Genomic DNA, 23,265 nt, shown 5'->3' on the forward strand with positions numbered 1-23,265 from the left:
TATTGAAAATAAAATAAATAGATTAGCATAATCAAATTATTTCTATCCACATTTTTGATGTGCAGTAAAAAAAATCCCTTTCTAAAATATAAATATGAGATTTTGAAAATATCAACAAATTTCACCCATCTAAACTGATGTCCATACATTAAGAGACTGACTGAGAGTTTACATTATTAAAATGTAAATTTAAGACATAATATGGCAGAGAGTAGCTGAATTCAGCTGACAGCAAATGTATAAGAAGGATAGAACTATGGTGTAACCCGTATGAAATGAAACATCAATAGGAAAATAATATTATATTTCAAACAGATTTCCGTTTTATAAAGCATTAATCATCGATGGGACTGTCCATTGATAATTTATGCTAGTCCCATGGTTCCATTCAAGACAGGTTTTCATCTTATAAACAGGTGTCACTATAATTATTTCATGATTTTTTGAATCAGATGACCGGAAGTTTTGAATCAATCAATTCTGGGATGGAGATAAATGGTGAAACCGGATAATGCACAAGACATTTATTGTGTCTGTTTTAAACAGCAGATTTTGTCCCCTCATTTTGCCAAATGAAACATGAATTAATGGAGGCGTCAAGACTATTTTTTCACTAAAGTTATTGTGCGTCCATGGATGCCATTTGTGCATTACAATGAGAATCGGGAGTATACCTCTACCGAACTCTGATGGCACAAGACATCACAATCATGAAAATCCTCTTCTTTAAATTTATTTCAAGTTCAACTGCATTCAAATTAATACATTCTATTATCATGAACCTTTCAGTAACTTTTTCTATTGAAAATACAACTGTTTTTTAATCTATGGACACTAAAGGTAATGTAATAGTCCAGTGTTTCTTAAAGTGGGTGATGGGATGGTCTGGGAGGCAGTAGAAGCTATGAGTATAGCAGGGCTTGACTGATCAAAAAAAATTAAGTGCCAGCAAGCTTTGATTGGCGCCAAGTATTTTTTCCCTCCTGTCCAAATTGGTCCAGAATAGCGTATTCTTTAACTTGTTTGGAACTTAGGGCCCCTTTCCATTCTAGCAGACATGCTGAAATAATTTTTGATAATTTTGTGCTGTCTCCAGACTTCAGTTACCATATATACAAAAATAAAATAAAAAATACAAATGTTTCAACAGCTGGCTGATGAAAATTCAGATAAATTCAGGAAAGAAAGAAAATTCAACTGCCCTTGCAGGGAATTAAATCCATATACTCTCACTCACCGGATAAGCAAACTAGACCACTATGCTACAAAGGCATCGAACCTCAATCTTTTCTTAGAGCCTGTGTGCTGAATGGAACTGTACATGGACAATCAGACCTAACTCAGGCCAAAGCTAGCAATTGCTGACATTGCCACCAGATGGTGACTTATCCAACGATGGTGAAATCATTCTTGGACAAAAAAAAAAGGCACCAATAATGATTTTTTAGTGACCACAGCGACTTGGCACCTGGGATTTGTCAAGCCCTTAACATAAGGTCTTATGGGATAGCTTGAGTTGGGGAGAGGGTGATGAGAGAGAGAAAGAGAGGGAAAAAAAATTGAAGAAGGAAGCGATGGTATAACAAGTTTGTTAGAAACTATATAACAGTTGATCTAAAGCTCTATAATGAATGATTACATTTGAAATAAATACTTATGAGTGTAAATGAATTTTGGTGAGTATGAGCCAAACATCTCATAATACTGAATTATTGACAAATAAAAGTAAAATTACAGGTATGCTCGTTTGGTGTGACCTCTCTTTTATTTCAGCTTATTTTTTCATCACCTCTGCTACAAATTACATTAGCACATTTTAAATTTTATCAATTATTTTACTTTGCTATAATTTAACTCTCTGTTGTGAGCAATAAAAAGTGTAATAGAGAACTTGTTTATAAGAAATCTGTCTAATCACTTACACCAGATGGAAAGTTAAATTGTTATTAGTGATTGTAAATATATGCCATTCCACTAATTAATGTAGAATTCATGTCACTAAGTTTTACTAAAATATTTGAAATGCCATCTCTAAGTGTAAAAGGTCCCCCCCCCCCAACTATATTACAGTGGTACCTTGACATATGAGTGCTTCAGCTTGTAAATAATCCACATTACAAGCTGACATGTTTTATAAAAATGTTCCAACTTGCAAACAAATTTTTTGAGCAATAAACATGCAAAAAATGGTACTGAGATATTTTAAGGGAGGCCACGGTAGAATATAAAGTGAAAGCGGAGTCATGATAGGAGTTAAAGGGGCCACAGAGAGCTGAAAACAGAAAATTTGGATGTAAAAAATAAAGCTTTTAATATGATGGGAAAAATTTTACTTTTATAATTCATCAGAACCACCCATAAAACAGGGAAAATCCTTATGCATGGCCCCATACGTGCATAACCCTGGGGTCCCCATGTTCATAAGGGGGGGGGCCTACCTGAGATGAAATTTGGTGATATGATTCATAAGAATAAGTGGTAAAAATGTGAAAGCTGTTACTTTCAGCTAATGATGAAGCTCCCAGAGTATCACTTTGCCCAGGCTCCTATGATGTTGATTTTGGCCCTGAATAGAACTAGGACAAAAGGGAAGTTTACTGAGCTCAAGCCTTCAGAAACTGATCGTATTAGGTAGGCATTGAATGAACTTTTGCAATCAGCGGTTACAGATTTTTCACTTTGCTGATCTCTCGGCACTTGTAGCTCACCATTAAATCCAGAAATTGGGATTGAGGGGGTGTCACCTTATAAGATTTTTTCTGCAAAATCAAATTGTTGGCAAAATCTGTAATTGCCAATTCCTATTGTTCACTGAATGTCTACTTCAACGAATGCATATTTCACTGATGTACAGTATTGCAAACAAAATGTTAAGTTTTTCCTGAGCTAGAACACATTATGGTTAATTGTAGGCTCTTCCAAAAGTTGGAATGAAAAAGTTTTTGGTAAATTTGATCGATTATAGCTAGAAGAGCGTCTCTCTGTGGAATTGACGGTTACAGATTTTGGCGACAATTCAATTTTGCCTCTTGGGCTCATCTTTCAATGCTTGTAGCTTGCGATTAAATCCAGATATCCTGATGAACATGGTGTCACATTAAAGGGATTTTTTTTGCTATGTATATTGCCATACATTTTTTAGAAACTTCACAAATTTAGATCTTTTTTCAAATTTGATGCATTTTACTTCTATTCATCAGGACCGTCTCAAGAGCATCATGGGCACCGGGCCAATTGGTTTCCCTGAGGCCCTACCTCCTAAATTCTAGAAAATTTCAACCGAATCTCATTTTTGTGAGGCCCCTCTTCTCCTGAGGCCCCCAGGCTGTGCCCGGGTGGGCCCATGTGTTAAGACAGCACTGCTATTCATCATAACTCAAAAACTGTTAGAACAGAGTTGCTATGATGTGTTATGCTCCACTTGGGCTCATCTATTACCCACTTTCATTTGGTGGATCAATCAAAGTTCACCCTGTATATGAATATTATTATTGTTGGGATGGGGGTCAAATTAGAGATAATAATTTTGTATTGAAAAATGTGGTTTGACACGTGAATTTTCAAAGATGCAAATATCTCTCAGGAATAAATTAAACTCCTAAGTTGAGGCGCCACTGCATTTTACGCACAGAAATCATGTATAATCAACTATAAATTAATTTTTTTTTAATATTTCATTTGATATTTTTTTTAGAAATGTTATAAACATTAGGTTTATTCATTGTATTACATTTATTAGACTATAAGTATTAGATTTTTTTAACGTTAGATGTAAAAGGGATTCTGCTGCTTCTATATGAAAGAATTGATTTCACATTGATTTTGAGTGGGTGACTTTTTTTTTCACAGAGCATTTGATCGCATTTTGTATACTGACCAAAACATACCAGCTGCATTACATAAGTTTTATCAATGCCGATAAAACTTTATAGCTGTTGCACATTTTAACTGCAATTAAATGAAAGACAAATATACACACAGCATTCTCACATGACAAAATTTTAAAATGCGTCAAACACAGTTCAGCAGCTACAAGTTTTTCTTTTGCTTTCTCCCACTTAAAAACAAAAACCTTTTCCATTTTCTTCATTCTATAAATGGAGTGTTGGGAAAAGGGAAGGGAAGGAAAAAATGAAACAGATGAGATGTATTCACGAGGATTAATTTCGTTCCCATATTCACAAATGTTACTACCAACAGTTATCACTAATATTAGGCAGACATTGAGCAAGTGACTTTTCCCTTGTTTGGCACAGCACCACCTGAAAGAATTTAATATATATATATATATAACTTCAGCATATTCAGAACTTCAAATTATATTTCATCTGATTTAAAAATAACAAAACATTTCTAGTATTTTAGTAAAAATATTCAACACTTAAATTGCTCCTGTCACTTTCGAATGAGAGGCCTGCCCAATTGCTTTCAGATGATTTAAATTAATTATATCAATGATTTTTTTAGATTTAACTTTTTAAAATTATTAATTAGTTACTATACCTAATAACTGGTGGTTATTCATGCTTACCAATCATATTAGTAAGTTTGATAAATTTATCACTTTTACTGGTGAATATGCATAATACCCAAGCATCGTTAGTAAATTTGACAAATACCTGCAATTTTGATAAAGACTGCCGCCTGGCAGTCGAGTGGTTAGGGAACTAGCTTCTCACTGTACAGGTCTGGGTTCGAATCCCGGTTCGGGCATGGATGTTTACGAACACTAACAAATTCTCTGGACGGATCATGCTGATCCCTTGGGAATACGTGAGGATCACGTTATTATTAAAAAAAAAAAAATTATCACTTATACTGGAGATTATACATGATAACAAAGTGTCATTGGTAAATATGATAAATGTTTTAAATTTATTGCCTTTACCTGTGATTATGAATAATATCCTAGTGTAATTGATATAAATATGAAAAAAAAATTCCAAATGAGTCTAGTATGTGTGCTGAATATATATAGTCGGACCCCAATATAATGGTAACAAATTTTACGATCATTCCCCGATATAATGATACAATACATGTATAAGTTATCATGTATAGCATATCATATAGTGCAATTTATCACATTTACCAACGACGCAATGCTTAGGTAGGTATTGTGTTTAATCAACAGTGAAAGTGTTAATTTTTTAATACTTATTAAATTTACAAATGACGCTAGGGTTATTATGTATAATCAGCAGGAAAAAGTGATAAAATGCATAAAAACCAAATTTATCACATTTACCATAACATATACATGACATTTGAATATATATTTTAGTTTTTTTCTTCTTTCTCTGGCAGGTTTCTTCAATATTTTTCTTATTCTATCAGATCTATAGAATATCTGAGTTTGAGTGTCATCTATCTCCCACAAAATATTTTTAAAAAAGCGCTAAACTGTCAGTGTCATGCTCTGTGTGGCCAACATAAAAGAAAAGTTTGATCCCACACAGAACAAGTTTTTCCCTTGGTGTTGCACAGAGTATGTAAATAAACTATCATTGGAACAAACGAAAGAAAATTTTTAGGTTAAAAAAAATTTAATGGTTTAATCGTGATCCTCTGTCATTTCTCTCACAATTTAATTTTTGTGTTACCTCTTCAATACATTTTCAGTAATATTTTGATTCAAACGTTTGTACACTTCAAACCAGTGGTTCTTAAACTTTTTGATTCGAGGAACATTTTTTATATGAATAGAACTCTGTGCTGGGGGTCTCTTCAAGCCCTTTTTTTTTATTCACTAAATTTACTGATTAATTTGATTTTGCTGGAATGGTCAAGAAGTTCTAAGGGCTGCACGGAGCACAGGTTGTGAACTGCTTCCTTAAAAAATAGAATTTCTCTCCCAATCTAGAGAAAATACTTGCATAGGTGGATTATAGGCGCATAAAAAAACTTTCTCTAAATGTTATACAATAAATCAAAAAAGTTGTTCAATAAGAACCTTGCCAACATTACACCTCTATAGTTCAATCATTTCTACATTGTATTTTCTGTTTCAACCCCTTCTTTCCAACAAATTTAATTGTCTTGTCTAGGACTTATTTTTCAATTCAGGCCCTTCTGACACTTTTTTTTTTGTGGAAAACAGTGTGTAATTTTTTTCGTTTTTTCATTTTCATATACAGTTGAATCCCATTTTAACAAAATTTGTTAAAATTTAATTCAACTGTATAAGAAAACACAGTATTTAATACCGTTATAGCAAAAACCTCATTTTAATGAACAATTTTCTAATCCCCCCCCCCCCAGATAAGTTTGTATAGGAACAATGCAAAAACCTGGAGTTCCATTATAATGCCAAGTATTTATTCCCTTCAGCCAAACTTTCATTATAATGTGGTGATTTCTCAGACCTCTTGGAGTTCATTACAACGGCATTCAACTGTACATCATATAACTAGTATAGTGTCTCAATTTTTGTTTGGACATTTAACTTTGGATTGCTTTGGAAAAAAAAAATTATTTACATTTTTCTGGAATTTTTTGCAGCACATCTATGTTTCTCTTATGACAAATCGGTTGAAAAGCCTTGGTTAGGCTATCAATTACTGTATAACCTCCCCATATTTGAAACAACCAAAATAGTTTTTTTACTCATGCATTTCTAAAAATATGGGGTATATGCAAGACCATTGACCAAACAAACAACACAAATAATTTTTTTAGTGATTTTTGTGGATTTATTTAAAAATTTGTCAGTAAAACAGTGATCAGCCAAAAGTGTCAAGTATATTTCAGATCTTGACTCAAAAATTCCATTCTTAAATCGTGGATTGGCTGCACTAATATTTTCATATCTAAAATGTGTTCAGCCCCCCCCCCCCCCACCAACTCCTTTTTATTTTGGATGAGAGAAATTCTCCTGCATTAAAAAAACTTGGTATACAAGTTTTTCAATGCATATTTGAACAATAGCTAATGTACTGAAGAGAAATGAAACATGTTTTACATGACATATTACCTTGATCAGGTTGAGTTTCAGTTTGTTTTGTGCATGAGAAAATAGCGGGAGATGATCCAGGACTGCAGTACCATTCTAAGCGAGATCTCAGTCTAGCTGTCTGTCGCTCATGCACCTGTGGAAGAAATGTCAGCTCACGTGTGCTCTCAGCTTGTCTGTTTGCAGCCTTTAGTTGCCTCTCTTCTAAGCTTACAGCTGGACTAGATGCCTAAAATAGCATGACACAAAAAAAGTGGTTATTTTGCCCGCATGTTTTAATGATTAGGGAAAAAATTGAGTAACAAAAAATAATGCACTGCAAATATTTGAAATATAAAATGTTGAGAACTTAGAAACATGAAAGCTGAGCTCAAGGCACCGCTCACCACTTCATCACTGCTGCCATTAGGAGAAATGGGACTGATGTCAGAGTACAGGCTCCTCTTGCCAGGAGTATCTTTCTGGGAATCATGATTGTTACCACTTCTTGCTGGGATCATTGGTGGTCCAGGTATCACTAGAAAAAAATGCTATGCATGAATAGAAATATTTAAACTATTCTAACTGTGCTACAATTATAAACTTTTCATTTTTTTGTGCATATGTAGGTGCAATTGAGTTATTCAATCAAAAAGATGAGCAATGCACTTTTGAATGCAATCCATGCTCGATTTTATGAACCAACACATTTTTACATACTAGTTTTCTTTTCCCAAATAATATGGCATTTCTTTGAATACCTTGCCATTCTTCAAATTCATAAAAACAACCATTGACTACTTATATATTGTGCACAACCCAGCAGAATGAAACGTGTATTATTAAAATTCACTCCTACAACACATTGCAGAATCATCCATTGTCCATAATAATTTTCTCAGATGTAGGGCAACCATATTTCATTAAGAAAAATAAAGCAAATATGGATTTCAAATAAAGGAAAATATGGAATATCACCAACTGTGTCACTGAAAGAGGAAAAATTACCAGTTACTATTAAAATTGCTCAAAAGTGGGCAGGAAATACAACCTACAGCATATCTGCAGTGAACTGAAATGTGTTTCACTAAAAAAATGTTTGAGTATGAAAAATATCTATGCAAACACATAGTTATATAGTAGAAAAGTTATTAAAATTATGTTCATCCAAGATTTCAGTCAAGTTATAAATTTAAGTAAGCTACATAAACATGTGACACTTTATAGCAATATCGGGATAGATAAATTTACTACTTCCCCAAAAACCAACTCAGGCCATATCACTATATTGCAATTTACTGCCATTAATGAGTTGGATTGGAAATGAAGATGTCATCTATCAGTGGTCACCTCAAGCTTATTAGGGAAAATATCTTGTTATCTATATTCTCCAGATTCAAACCTGGGACATGACATTAACCTTCATGGTGCAAGACAAGCATCTTACCACCACGCCACTCAAGTGCTAGACAAATTTTCTGCAAAGTACAGCTCATACAGTCACTCTAGTCAGAGGAATGTTCATTAGTAATATGTATTGATGGCAGTAGTAGTCAAGTTTTTCAGTGACATGGATATTTTGTGTGTGGCAGGACATAATTAAGATATTTTAGTGACAAAAATATGTTTTGCCTCAGTCATTTGTTTCCCATGTTACAAGTGATATAGTTTGTGGGTCATATTCCACCCAGGATTATTTTCACGGATTTAAATTACTTTTTCAAGGGCAAAATATAAGGGGAAAACAATGGTGAAATCTATTGAGTGATATTTAGTTTTGAATTGCTTTGTAGGTTGAACAAAATAGTCAAAGGGACCAGAGTTTGTGTACATAATACTTAACAGCAGGGGTGTATGCAGGATTGACCTTTGGAAAAGGGGAGCGCAAAACTTTTCTTCCTGAGAAATTACCATCTTTCAAAAGTATTTAAATTAAGAGAAATTGGTTGGAATAACATATAAAAGGTTTTTTTAAAATATATTTTAATTTTTTTTACTGAAATATTAATTTTTTTAAATTTTTGGTCAGCTTGGCAGTGAGGGGCACCTGTGCGTCTCTGCTTAATAGTACATAATGATTTTACAATCAAATTATTTAGAAGGACAAACCATTTCATTGAACTAAAATATAAAACTAACAAAGCAAAACTCTGATTAAAATTTATAGAAATTTAATGTCTCACCTGACACACTTGTGTAAATCCCTCGCCTCCAGTCCCTTACCCCAGGCCTTGGTCGACCAGTAATCTGTGTGTAATACTCATAGCAGGATTGGGTAAACAATAGGTGATGTCCAAATTGGTCAATGAGATATTTTGTCAGCTGAGTAGCAATCTGGAAAATAAGGGTGCCTATCAACCATTTCCACCCTATATATTCACACTATTAATTAATCAATTAATACTAAAAGCAATAAAACAAATTAAACCCCACATAAACATCATGATTCAGATGGGCATGTTCAAAACGCTCATTGCTTTTCATCTGACACAAAAAATTATAGATTAGTAGCTGCATAATCAGGTGCAAGAATAAGAATTGAATTTCACTACTGGTCCTAGAATATGCATTAAAGTCTCCTAGAGGTGAAAGTTCCCATTCAGCCTCAACAGAGTTATCTTAAAAGAATCATGGGCCTCTGGGGGCCAAGTGATTTTTCTGAGGTCCTACTAGACCGATTCTTGAAAACTTCAACCAGATCCCATTTTTATGAGCCCCCCCCCCCTTCTCTTGATGCCCCAGGCAGTGCTCAGGTGGGCCCATGCCTTAAGACGGCATTGAGCCTCAAAGCAGAAACTATGTTGGTTGCACACAGCAGAACAATTTTACTATAGAATTATAAGAAAAGAAGGGGCAAAAGAACTCTTCTTTATATAAAATACTCTTAAGGGAATTTTTACTAAAGAACATTTTCAGTCAGCTGAGGGCTTGTTGCAGAGCAATGCAAAACATTATGCTTTGGGGTGGCCCAATAGAAAGAATAGGAACAACTATATTAAGGGAAGGTGCACAATCAAAAAGTTCCACCAACCTATGAAAGGTGTTCCTTAAAAAAATATCAATGCATACAGCACAACAAGTAACATCAGTTTGTGGTTTGTGGCCTGAGAGTGGGTAGCCATGTCTCATAACCAACCCTCAGACTTGTAAGGTTGTGTACCCTTACTTTAATGCAATGGGGGAAAAAAAATATAAAACAAATGTAAAAAATTAAAACAGCCATTTTTTTTACATACCTTGAAACGAATGACATCTTCCATAGTAGCCATTTTCCCATCACTGACACATGAACGAAATATACTTGGTGCAATGCTTACTCCTAATGCCTCTGATGTCATCCCAGTGTCTGCCCAAGTTGCAGCATCTGCTATCACACGGAATGTTCCGAACAGTAACACTAGCAGATGCTGAGTGCTTACTGGTAGAGACATCATAACTCTGTGAGATATAATTGCAGTTAATTTTAATAAAATGAAGTGTCAGCGTGAAATATTCATAAATGCTAAAAATTATCAATGGGCTAAGCTTACTTAGAAATCACCAACAAAAAAGACAAATTTCGGAAAAATACAAAATTTCTAATGCATTTTGACACATTATGGATGCCGTCTTTAGAGGAAAAATATAACCACTATTACGCAGACTGGAGATCACACTTGGGTTGGTTACCAAACCTTAACTCCTGGTTGTCCAGCTGAAAAAATACATCTGATCACATCAGACATTGTGATCATTTGACGTGCACGTTTGAGTTAAGATTTAGTAACCAACCCTAGTGGTATTCTCGATCAGCGTGATAGTGGTTAAATTTTTTCTCTGAAAATGGCAGATGGCACATATGGTGTGAGAAAATGCATTAGAAACATTGTATTTTTCTAAGTATTTGAATTTTGGTGGTTTTCAAGTATTATTGAGCAAAGTTCATTTACTCTTCCATGTCTAAGCTTATAAGTTCATTGTAATTCCATGCTATTTATGTAGATCAACACCATTACATCAAACTCAGAAACATCAAGAGACAAGAGATTTATAATAGTACCTATTGATCCGTTTGAATCTGTCCTCCGAATCAGTCAACTCCATTACACTAAACAATTCTTCCTCATTTTCAGAACCGAAGACTCCGCCAGGCAATTTCCGAAGAAATTTCTGGAAAAAAATAAGTCAAAAAATTGATATAAAAAATACAATTCTAAGATTTATAGGAAAAAAACATTTAAGAAAAACATTAATTTTAGACAAACTATTGCTAGAGTAAGCAACTCAACTGCATAATTATAATTCAGAAGCATTTATCTGAAACAGGGACAGAAGAAAAACTTTACCTTGATGACAGATGCAAGGTTATATACAGAGAGTCCTTCATGGGAGACAGTTTCGCCTTTCTGCAAGCTGTGGATAATCTTCCTTACAGTCGCCTCATGTCCTGGAGCTCGGAAAACATTCTTACAAAATGGAGCATCTTTATTTAGCTTCAATATCATGGCCTTTTTATTGATGAAAAGACAACAATGTGAGTTGTTACTTGAAACAAAACCTCTCTCCAAATGAAATAAATAGGCCTGTGTTTAAAAATCTTATAGAACATATCATGTATAGGTTATTCTCATGAAATTGGCAAATTATGTCTCATTTACGTTAATGTATTTGGCATAGAACTTTTTTTTTTTTAATTTATATTTATATTCCTGTTTCTGACATGCCACGACTCTATTCATAATTTTTTTCATCAACAGATTTTTCTCAAGAAAATTTCATTCTCCTGGCTGTCTCCAGCCCACACACTTCACAAATTTTACAATGATAACTTTCCATCTTAATTCTTTCAGTACCACATTATGAAAAATGAAATAATTATCATGAAAAATTTTTGGTAGGTCATTTGGTTAAGGCCTAAAAACAAAGAAAAAAATTTTCTTCAAAATATTATTTAGTACACAATGATTTAATTAACCTGGTGCATGAAAATGAGTTGGCACTATATGCTTACAATGAAGACAAAAATATCAATTCAAACATGTTCCTAATAATGTTTTTCATTTTGCTACAAAGATAGCCATGATTTGTTTCATACATGTGTTACCAAATATTTTTAAAAGCAGTGTTTTACTGCATTACATAAAAGTTTGGTACAGTGAAACCTGTGTATGATGATAAACCTGCCTATAATGATATTTTCTTTGGTTCCCGTAGAATTTCTATTTACTCAATGAATTTTGGATCTACCTACAGCAATAATCACTTTTTAGATGCACCTGTCTACAACAATAATTTTACCTTTTTTATAAAGCTAGTAGTATATTATTTCCCAATTTTTTTTTTGTCTTGGAAAATGACACCCCATGATCCAGAATATAAGATAACAAAAGTTCGCAGCACATGAGTTCTGCTAAGGCTGCCATATAATCCCTAATTAAATCTCCAGGATTTCATTTCAACATTACCAAATGCTGCCGATGTGCATCTGAACTTGCTAGATGGGCTCGAACATATGTGTATGTATGTAGGTGTCATTTGCATCAACACATAAACAAACAAAATTAATACTTTTTTTTTCTGTAATTTCATCATGAAATAAAATTATGCTTGCATCTATCTTTTATGCATACTTATATGTATATCTCATTAGTAAAAATTTCAGCTAAAATTTTTGCTTTGAAGTTTTTAAAAAAGTTCATAATAAAATCATAAAAAAGTTCCACATTATACCTACATAAACATTGGATGCACAAATGCTAAAATTGTCTACAACAATAACTGGTATTAACAAAATTTTTTCTAGGTCCCGACTATCGTTATAGACAGGTTTTAATGTAGTAAACACTTTTACAAGGGTGAAATATCAAACTGAATTTTATTAATCAACAAATTTAAAAATCTAATAGTCCCACACTTGTGCTGTCATCTCGTAATTGTAAAGTAGTTATACACAGCCTAAAAAGATGGTGGTAGTTTGCAGTACTGAAAGGGTTGAAATCAAAATATATTCTTATTTTCAATAATATATATTTTTAGGACCATTAAACTTTCATATTTCATCTTCTTTGTAACTTTAAATATTTTTTAAAAATAGTTTATAGCTAAATGTGAAAATTTTTCCCTTTTTTTTTTATATATTTGGAAAACATAGGTGGCAAAACTGATCAAACTTGAACCAATCAAATTTTGTGTTGAAAAGATGAAGAAGAATGTACCCATCACTTGATCTTCCTCTTTTAAATCAATTAGAATTGTAAAAATTAATTCACAAATTAGATTTATTAAGAAAAAAAGAGGAGTGTTTTTATTAAATTTCCTTCTCCTAACAACTTTTTTGTGAGAAATATATAATTGAAAATTATTTTCACTCTTTACCATATGGAGGCTCAAAGACCTCCAATATTTTTGAAAAGCACATGTTTTCAACATGCTTAGTTTTGACCAGTGTTGCAAAACCTAGAAAAAATATTTCTCCTGGCACGAGGTAACCAGAAGGAAGGTTTGATCACAAGTTGCGGGGAAAGGAGGAATAAAAATTACAAAATCTTGATTTCTTAACTGCAACAACAGGCTGCAGTATTTTTTTATCTGAAGACTATGCTTTGAGAATGCCCCTCATGCTCTGCAGAAGAAAAAAAATTATAAATTTGTTGTCTTCCCCCCCCCCCCCTGGTAAAACTGACAAAAAAAGGAGAGAGAAAAAAAAATTTTAAATAAAAATACAACTGAAATCAAATTGTTCAGTGTATCAGTGCTTGTCCAAGTTGAAAATAAACTACCAAAATGGATGGAACATGTGAGTGTCAAGCATAAATATCAAGTGCTGAAATAGGCAAACTTTTATGTCAGCTTTGCCTATCTCTTATAACATGGTTGAACACAAATTAATTTTTTTTTACATACATGACATGACATAGTTTTGAACAAACTTCGCTGCTGACCATATTCTATTTAACAACAGGGAAAGAAGTGTTCCTAAGATTTATTTTTTTTTTTTTTTTGGAATTTTTGGATGACATTTATTTTTGTTTACGTTTTGTTCAATTTCATGAGATCGACCCGAATATTTAAGTATATATACACAAGGCATTGTCAAATGTTTAATACAAATCATTTATGTTCACATATATAGGGCTTATTCTTATTTTCTTCTGAAATGTCATTCTGAAATTGCCTGTGAATAAGACTCCTTCCCCCCCCCCCCACCTTTAAAATAAGAATGACACAAAATTTTCTGATTTCATGACAGTGTAAGCTAGTCATGGCAGTCTTTTAATATAGGAAAATGATATACAGTCCCAGAAAAGTCAGAAAAAGGAACATTATTTAGGACCATTTTTCTCAAGACTAAAATTATTTTTGGTTGCTAAGAAATTTGACTGACAACTAAAAAAAAATTTTTTTTTTTGATTTGTCAAACTCTGATTTTAGTCATTTCAAAAATTTTCCAAAATGTAAAATATTGCCAAAACCAATTGAAAAGAAGAAATGATTAAATTCACACAGTAAGAATTTTAAATAAAACAATATGAGACCTGGAATCAGAATTGGAATACTTGCATAATCGAATGTAGAACTTACCAAAAGAGGCCGTGGAATCACGTTGTCTTTGCACAATTGGTCCAATGGTATACCAAAACGTACTCTAAGGAAAACAAATTTACGTAATTAGTTATGAAAACAAAAACATTAACCCTTTATACCTGACATTGTGAAAAGTAGAATAAGAAGAAAATTATAATAAATTAAAATAAAAGAATAAATCTATAATGATAAAAAATAGTTATCATGTAAATTATTTGGTAGGTTATTTTAGTTCTAGTTAAAGACAAAGTAAAAAAAAATTGAAACAATGAGATAGTTAAAAACAAATTATCTAACCCACTATACTTTTAATGCACAGCCAGGATGTAAAGAGTTAATAGAATATAAATCTCAAATCCACTAATTACGATTATTTCTATATTATGATTGATTCTACTTCATTTAATTTCATCTTATAACGCATTTATGCACAATAAAGAATTCCATAGAAAAATAAGAGTCGATGGTAAGTTTCATTCTGATATATTATTTTTGACTTTTTAATGTTAAAACAATGATTGAACTAAAATATTTTTGTTAAAACTATTTATATTTATTGCAAGAAATTTTAAGAAATTCAACTTATTTATGGACAAACAATAACTTTTTTAATGAAATATCAATACCAATAATTGGGAAATCGGTTAATACCATCATATAAAATTTTTCTGTAATAATTAGGCCAAAAACATTTTTTTCAGAAGTGGAGTATGATTTCATTATAAAACAGTCCTAAATAATGGGTGTTTTTTTTTAAATTTTCCAGGACTTCATATCCCCTTCCTATGATGAGAGGAACATTGTCATAAAATTAGAAAATTTTGTATCATTCACATAGCATCTCATTTAGCAACCAGAGTGAGAGAGAGAAAATTTCAGACGTCAATACCAATTTTCTTGTCACCATGGTGACCTGGGATTTGTCAAGCCCTGTATATGACATCTGTTTTAGTTTCACTTTCATATGTCCAAGCTTTGATATAGGGAAAAAAAAGATTTGAGATATAGTGCATTTGATTTTTCTTTTTTTTTTAAATTATTCGAGATCTTTTTTGTTAACATTTATTTTTTGAATGTCATGAATTATGGGCATTCTTTTGAAAACTAAAGAAAATAAGGCACTAAAGCCTTTAAAATTAAAGAAATTAAGACAAAGATTTGTAAATGACATTCATTGTGTGTGTGTGTTTCTTCTTTTTTTTCATTGATTCAATTTCTTTTCTAATACAGATGAGATAACTCATGAAATGGCATTTAACAGGCAATAATAATAATGCAAAAATCAGAACCACAATCTATTTACAGTACATGCTTGCGGTCAGCGCAATATGAATTTTCAAAAAGTTCATAAACATTTCAAATCAAGCAGTAGGAAAATAGAAAAATATTGTATTTTGATTATGTTCGTCTTCTGCAATGTGTTTAACATTTGTGTCTTTGAGGTATTCTTTCACAAGTTAATTTTTAATTTTTTTTCAGCTTCAATACTAAAATGTATGATTTTAGAAATAGTCAAATAAAAAATATCTCAAGTTTACAGCCAATAATTAGCAGAACTATATATATATGTCTTAAAAATTAGATTGCAGCCTAGAAATTGAGGTGTTATTAGGTGGTATTTTATTTTGACGGATGTGAGCGTGGATACAGGTGAGTGCATAGATGTACACCCTTTCAAAATATACAATAAACTATAGGTCTTCTTCAGGAATTTGACAGAGTTATTGGATTAGGAACAAAAAATTGTAACTCTCCTGCAGAGTTTGCTTGTTGGGGCCTCCAAAAAATCAATATTTTTCATCCCATTAACCCTGATATGCATAGAATGACTGTGGGTCTAACTACAAGCACATGATATTGGTTCAGTTTACATGGAAAATATGTTAAAATATAGTTTCAATGTGGGAAAAAAAGGTTTTACACAATAAAATAAAGATGATAAATAAATTCATATTTTTCTGATTTCTTTCAAAATTCATTCCTGAAGATAGAAATAGAACCTGAATTTTAATTCATTTGACTTTTAAAAAAATATGAATGTATTGTATATAATTATTATATATAAACAGTCAAACCTCTCTAAATTGATAAACACAGGGTTTCTAAAAAAATTATTATTCAAGTTCTTATGGTGTGTTACTTATTTATTGTTTCGTTAAGTTTTCCTGAGAATGGAAAACCGCAAAATTGTATCATTATGTTTGTTCCTTCAGAACTTTGTTACAAAATTATGCATATGCATAGCTTTCCTTTTTTAAGAGTCATCTGTCATTAGTAAATATTTTGATGTACCTAGATGTTATAATACTTGTTATAAATGCTTACATAAATACACGTCACAAAACACTAGTACTCTTTTCCCTACATATATTTTTAAATAAGAATATATTGTAGTGTAATTACAAAATGAATTTCTTTGCTAATTTACTCTACAAAAAATTTGTCATCTTCTGAATTTTTAACTGCTGCCTTTTTGTGTGACTTGCTTGATATTGAGAGCCTTCAACAATGCCACAAATTGATGGAAAATGAAATTAATGATTGATAATTGATGATTAAATGAAATTAATTTTTAAAAAAATATGTTAAACAATAAAATTTATTACTGTAATATTCTAAATAACATTGGCTTTTCCTGTACCGCAACACAGAAAGAGTATACATAAACTTGTTGCTAAGCCTTTTTAATGAAACGACATAAATAAGTATTATGTTATGAATACAATGTAGATAAATATAATGTAGATTTGCATGTGTGCATGCACGTGTATTCTTTATAAATCAGAATTTAAGTTTTCACATATTGACTTATTTTTAAACATTTTTGCTCTCTCATTGTTATTTTGTTATTATTATTATTTTAGTGTATACATTTCGAGAATTGTATATATTTTGTCTTTTTTTATTTCTCTCCAACAGTAATTGGATGTAAATACTTCTGTAGTTGATATGTGAAAATAAATAAATAAATTAGCAGCCATATTTAATAAAGATATAATGAGTTTTTTCTCATTTTAAGATCTGTAATTTTTTTCAAAATAATTTAACAATTTAAAGGTAGCAAATATTTTAATAAAAAAATTTTTTTTTAACGAACCTTTTTTTCAGATAATATAGATTTTATATTATCAATATCACATACACAAGAAAAATTAGTCCATTAGCTATAGAAAACAACAAATTAAGCAACAGGATGTAGATTAAATTTAAGAAAATAGAAATCATTGTGTAATGATTTAAAAAACTTGTTTTTTGATGATTGTTATAACATCAACAGGCAATGAACTAATGGGGTTCTGTAAAAAAAAAAAAATAATAACTAACTATTTGAAATGATTGATGTTTTCCTGTTTTAGGAATCAACAATTGCAAGAAGAAAAAGTCAATGCTATTTTTTGCCTTCATTTTCTTATGCGCTAAAATAGTAGATGAGAAAACACATCATTAAACCATATTAATCATATCACACTATCCACAAGATTTTCCAGCATAAAAAAATAACCCTGTCATTAAATTTAAAAAAAAATCCTGTACTATACAATTTATGTATTTTTTTTAAAAATTTGTTGATTTTTCTTGTATCAGATGTTATAATACTTGCTACAAATGTTTACATATATTAGATATCACAAAAATTAGTACTATTTTCCCATATTTTTTAAACGAGAACAGTGAAGTTCAATTAGCAGCCATTCAATGCTTCTTTCCCATTCTAAAATTTGTAATCAACTATACAAATTAATTTAAAGGGGGCAAAAATATTTAAAGAAAAAAAACCATTTTTTTCAGGTATTACATAGATTTTAGAGAACGCAAAGAACACAAATACAAGGAAAATTAGTCCATTAACTATAGAAAACAATAAATTCAGCAACAGGATGTAGATTGTATGTAGAAAAAAGAAGAAAAGAGATAAATCATTGTGTTTACTAAAAGAATATTATATCAACAGGTAACGGACAAAAGGGTTTCGTAAAAAAAAAATATTTGAAAAATGATCTGACATTTTTTCCTGTTTTAGGAATCGACCATTAAAAGAAAAAAAAGGTCAATGTTTTTTTCCTTTATTAGTGAAATCACGGGGGGAAAAAATGAAACCCATTCATGACGTCATACATGTTAAATGGCGCGTAGATACACACACACACAAGCACGTATATTGACGAAAAGGAGGGTAGAAAGAAATGCTAATTTCAATAGATTTTCGTCACTTTTCTACGTAGAAAACCGATTTCGTTTCGCAACTGACATCGATTTCTTGATGAGGATCGTGAAAATATCACATTTAAATGTTAGAATATATAATATAATTACCTTTCTAATCGTTGTCCCCTGCTGTGCCACTGTCCCATCTCGACCAGAATTTTCCATCTTCATTCAACCCTCAGAGCTGTCGCTCCTCCACTATTTCTCCTCTCCTTTTTCTCCGTTTTTCAGTCATCTTTAAACTCTTCCTTTTCGTGTTCTTTTATAATGATGTGTTGAAAAAAAACCGTTTCTTTCTCTCTCTCTCTCTCTCCCCTAATTCTTTAATGTCCTATCTCAAGGATAGCCGTTGACTTCTTTAATAGAGGCGATTATTACTACGGTATTATAATATTAACGAGGGAACGATTTATATCCAACTCGGGCTTGATGTTGTTTATTGCCTCACGTACAACCTGCCTCCGGCTGTGGGTTGCTCGACGTTTTGATCGGGATCTCCTGCCTGCGCTGGAATCTTGGCCTCGTTTCGATATACGGGAGGCGCTCTGTTTTGGCGACGGAATTCGTTTGTTGGCGACGAAAGTTTTTTTTTGTTTGGTTTTTATTTCGGAATATATTATTATTTATTTAATTTTTATTCTGTTTTTATTTATCACCTTAACATAATTTTATTATATTTAGAATTTTTTCCCTGTCTTTTTAGATTTTTTTATTTAATTTTAATTGGTCCCGTTTCGACACAAAATTTTTTACTTAAAGCAGGACTGTTCAATGTTTGGGGAGTGCGGGCCACTTTATGGGTTTGGAGTGTGTCGTGGGCCACTTCAGTTACCTGGAAATGTGCCTCAAACCAGTCAGGACGTGTTAGAGTGTGCTGTGGGCCACTTGAGTCATATGCAAATGTTCTGCGAGTCATTCGAAAGATCCAAAAATGTGCCGCGGGTCGTTTGAGTGATCTGGAAATTTCTCGCGAATATTTTAAGTGATCTGGAAATGTATCAAAAGCCATATGAGTGACCTATTAAAATGCAGGTAACCGAATGTGTACTGCGGAGGTGCCGCGGGTCGCTCAAGGGATTTGGAAATTTGCTTGGGTCGCTTAAATGATCTGAAAATGTACCGCGAGATACTAATCTTGAAATTTTAAATATGCCAAGGGCCACATCAGATGACTCGGGAGGGCCACATTTGACCCTCGGTCTTTGATGTGACCAGTGACCTCGAACCTACTATTGTAAATATGAACTAAGCGGCACTTTTTTCCAGATCACAAGTGACCCGTGCAGTGCCGTCTCAACGCATGGGCCCACCCGGGCACGGCCCGGGAGCCTCAGGAGAAGAGGAACTCACAAAAGTGAGATAGCGTTGAAATTTTCTAGAATTTACAAGGTGAAATTTTCTAGAATTTACAAGGTAAATTCTAGAAAAATTCAAGATTTTTCAGGAAAACCACTTGACCCGGGCCCCATGATGCTCTTAAGACGGCCCTAGACCCGTGGTATATTTTCAGATCACATCACAGATTTAAGATGCTGTTTCAGATCACATCACAGATTTAAGATGCTGTTTCAGATCACATCACAGATTTAAGATGCTGTTTCAGATCACATCACAGATTTAAGATGCTGTTTCAGATCACATCACAGATTTAAGATGCTGTTTCAGATCACATCAAAGACCTAGGGCGCTGTTTCAAATCACTCAAGTGGCCCGCAGCACATTCCCACTGCAATTAAGTGGAACGCGTCACATTACCAGATTACTTACGTGATTCACTGCACATTTACAGATCACTTAAGTGAAACGCGGTACATTTAAAGGTAATTTTAAATAACCTGCCACGTTGTTCCAGATTACTTAAGTGGGTCCGCGGCACATTCTCACTACAATTAAGTATTCGGCGACACATTTCTAGATCACTTAAATGGCTCGCAACACAGTTCCATACCACTTAAGCGGTCCGCGAATAAAAAAAAGCTCGCGACGGATTTATAGATCACTTATATGTAAATATTAAGTGACCCACAACCGTTAAATTTTTTTTTTTATACATAATTTTATCATTTATTTATTTTTATTTATGTTTTATCATTTTGACATAATTTTATTGTTTCTTAAATTTTTACTTGGTTTTTAATATTTTTTATTTAAGTTTTCTCTCTCATTTCGACAACATTTTATCATTTATTTATAGCATTTTATTTTTACAAAATTTTTTAAAAATATGGATTTTTATGCTGAGGGGATATTCATATAATATATTTTGAAAGACAAAATTAATTGAACTGTTTTGAATGTATTTTTCTCCTCTATTCTCTCTAATTGAGATAAGATTCGTGTATCGGTGGCATAATTCATGTTATTAAAGAATTTCATTGTTTATTAATTATTTGTTTCGTTTTAAAGGAATTATTTTTGTTTTGATTAATTACTTTTTGTGTTCTAATTGGTAATTTTTTTTCGTTTCCATTAAGTGCTTTGTTACGGTTTAATTTCTTATTTTGGCTAAGTTTAATTATTTGTTAAATTTTCACCTATACTTGAGTTTTTTTGTATTTGTAAATCTCATTTCCTTTATTATTAAATTTTAATGAACGATTTTAGCAAAACTTCATTAATCGTTTAAAGCATTTACTTACTTACTTACTTTCATAACAATATTAAAAATTTCGAATTTTATTTTTATATTAGATATACTGTTATTTATATATTTAAAAAAATTGAGATCTTCATTAATTCACTTTTCTTGTTTCTTCTGTTTATTTATGATAAGATGAAAATTAATTTAGTATTTTTTAATCGTAAAAAATCCGAAGTACCATGTAGAGTATTTTACGTATAAGAGCGTGTTTTAAAAAAATGTTTTCAGACATTTTTCTTCTTCTTTTCTTTTTGAATTCAGGTAATAATGGCAAACTAGTGATAACTGATAGAATTTCGACGTTCATCAAATTAATTATTTTACGATTTTATTTATTTGAATTTTCTTTTTTTAAAGTAGCTGCATAGCTCTATCAGTATTTATTTGCATTCCCGCTGTAGTGCCTTATAAGAATTGGGCCCTGGGGCAATAGAAGATTTAAGACATGATACATGATTTATACTGATTTGGCTCAGGAGGAGGGGGAGAGAGTTGATGAGAAAAAAAAAATTCTGAACAGGGAGAGCGTTTTAGGAAAAATAAGTTCGCTCTGGTCTACAGCAGTGATATTCAAACAGTGTGCTGCAGCATGTTAAGGTGCCGTGCGATATTTTTGCCACAAACTTATATTAACAGTAGTAATTAGAGTTTTTGCCTAAGAATCCCTTGATGAATCACAGTGGACTCAGTGCTACATTTGCTCGAGAGAGGGAAGGTCGATATGCTCATGGAATTTTTATTTATTTTCAATTTTTTTGCTTTTTATTCTGAAGAGTATCTCTCAGATTTCCTAATCCATAGTTTCCAAAACTTCTCCTTTTTTCTCCTCATCGTCCCTCTTCATGAGAGATCCAAAAAGGATTTTAAAATGCGGAGCTTGGGGTGACGGCATCTGTCATACACCCCCTAAGAGCGGCTCTGATGGGATTACACAGAAAAGCTCTGATAGAGCTCTAATGAATTAAAGCACACCCTGGGAGATTTTAAAAAATGGCTGGTTCAAAGGTTAATATTAAGATGCGTCGTCATAAATAATCATTTAAAAATGGCGTTATTTTTTGTTTTGTGGTGATGGGAAGTCAATAAATATCCAGATATGGCGACATCACCCTCATGTGACGTATGCGTGGGCAGAAGCAGCACGCAGAAGGCGTGTCGCCTTCAATAGCAGTTTGGTTGGTTGCCACGGCAACTGCGTCCACGTCCATTCTCTCTCTCACTGAGATTATTATCATTGCACATACACACTCACTCTGGTAGCATTTTCCTTCCCTCCCCCTCCCCCACCATGACCTGAATACGGCACAAATATTTATGGTGTTATCATGTTAAATATATATAGTCGTTTTATATTTATTATGAATTATTAACATGTCTTATTCATAGGTTAGATTCTATTTCAATGTATGATGTCATTTCGACTTCTTTCAAAGCAAGGGTACCTCAACCTTTTTTTTTTAGAGTGCGCGTGACTTCATTGGTTTTTGAAAACGTGTTGCTGTTTACTTTTTAGTGGTCTGTAAATGTGCCGCGGGCCACTTAAGTGCTCTGGAATCGTGCCGCGGTTCACTTAAGTCACGTGGAAATGTTCTGTGGGTCACTTGAGTGATCAGGAACTGCGTCACTGGAAACAGGCAATGTGGAATTGCACCACGGTCCACTTAGCTCTTTATATTTCAGTTCTTAAATTTTTTTCCACCCATGAACTGAAACAATACATCAACACAGCAATTCAATAAATTTTACAGTGGATTTTTTTAATTAGAATAAAATATTCAATTAAGGGTAAAATATAGAGTTTTTGCCTGAGGATGGACGGTCTCGCAGGTCAATATGCATATATATATGGTAAGAGCAGGGTCAATATGTAATAACACCGTCAAACTCGGTTATTACAATAATTTAATTTATATTGTAACGGCAC

The 23,265-nt window shown here is 32.4% G+C and overlaps 1 protein-coding gene across 1 annotated transcript; it reads right to left on the reverse strand.

Annotated features, from left to right (window-relative positions):
* Positions 1 to 3,692: 3,692 nt before the first annotated feature.
* On the reverse strand, positions 3,693 to 19,223 carry LOC149076227 (T-cell activation Rho GTPase-activating protein-like). The gene is made up of 9 exons (XM_089243791.1): positions 18,809 to 19,223; positions 14,492 to 14,555; positions 11,257 to 11,418; positions 10,971 to 11,080; positions 10,168 to 10,369; positions 9,115 to 9,265; positions 7,339 to 7,469; positions 6,974 to 7,181; positions 3,693 to 4,262 (listed from the first exon to the last, which is right to left on the reverse strand). The coding sequence occupies exons 1-9, from the start codon at positions 18,844 to 18,846 to the stop codon at positions 4,213 to 4,215; spliced, it is 1,116 nt and encodes a 371-aa protein (XP_089099917.1). The 5' UTR covers positions 18,847 to 19,223; the 3' UTR covers positions 3,693 to 4,212.
* Between the last annotated feature and the right edge of the window lie 4,042 nt (positions 19,224 to 23,265).

The sequence above is a fragment of the Pholcus phalangioides genome, unplaced genomic scaffold, assembly GCF_987345545.1.
Source record: "Pholcus phalangioides strain wild (caught in Gottingen) unplaced genomic scaffold, Ppha-v1.0 ptg000015l_1, whole genome shotgun sequence".
In the NCBI taxonomy this organism is placed as follows: domain Eukaryota; kingdom Metazoa; phylum Arthropoda; class Arachnida; order Araneae; family Pholcidae; genus Pholcus; species Pholcus phalangioides.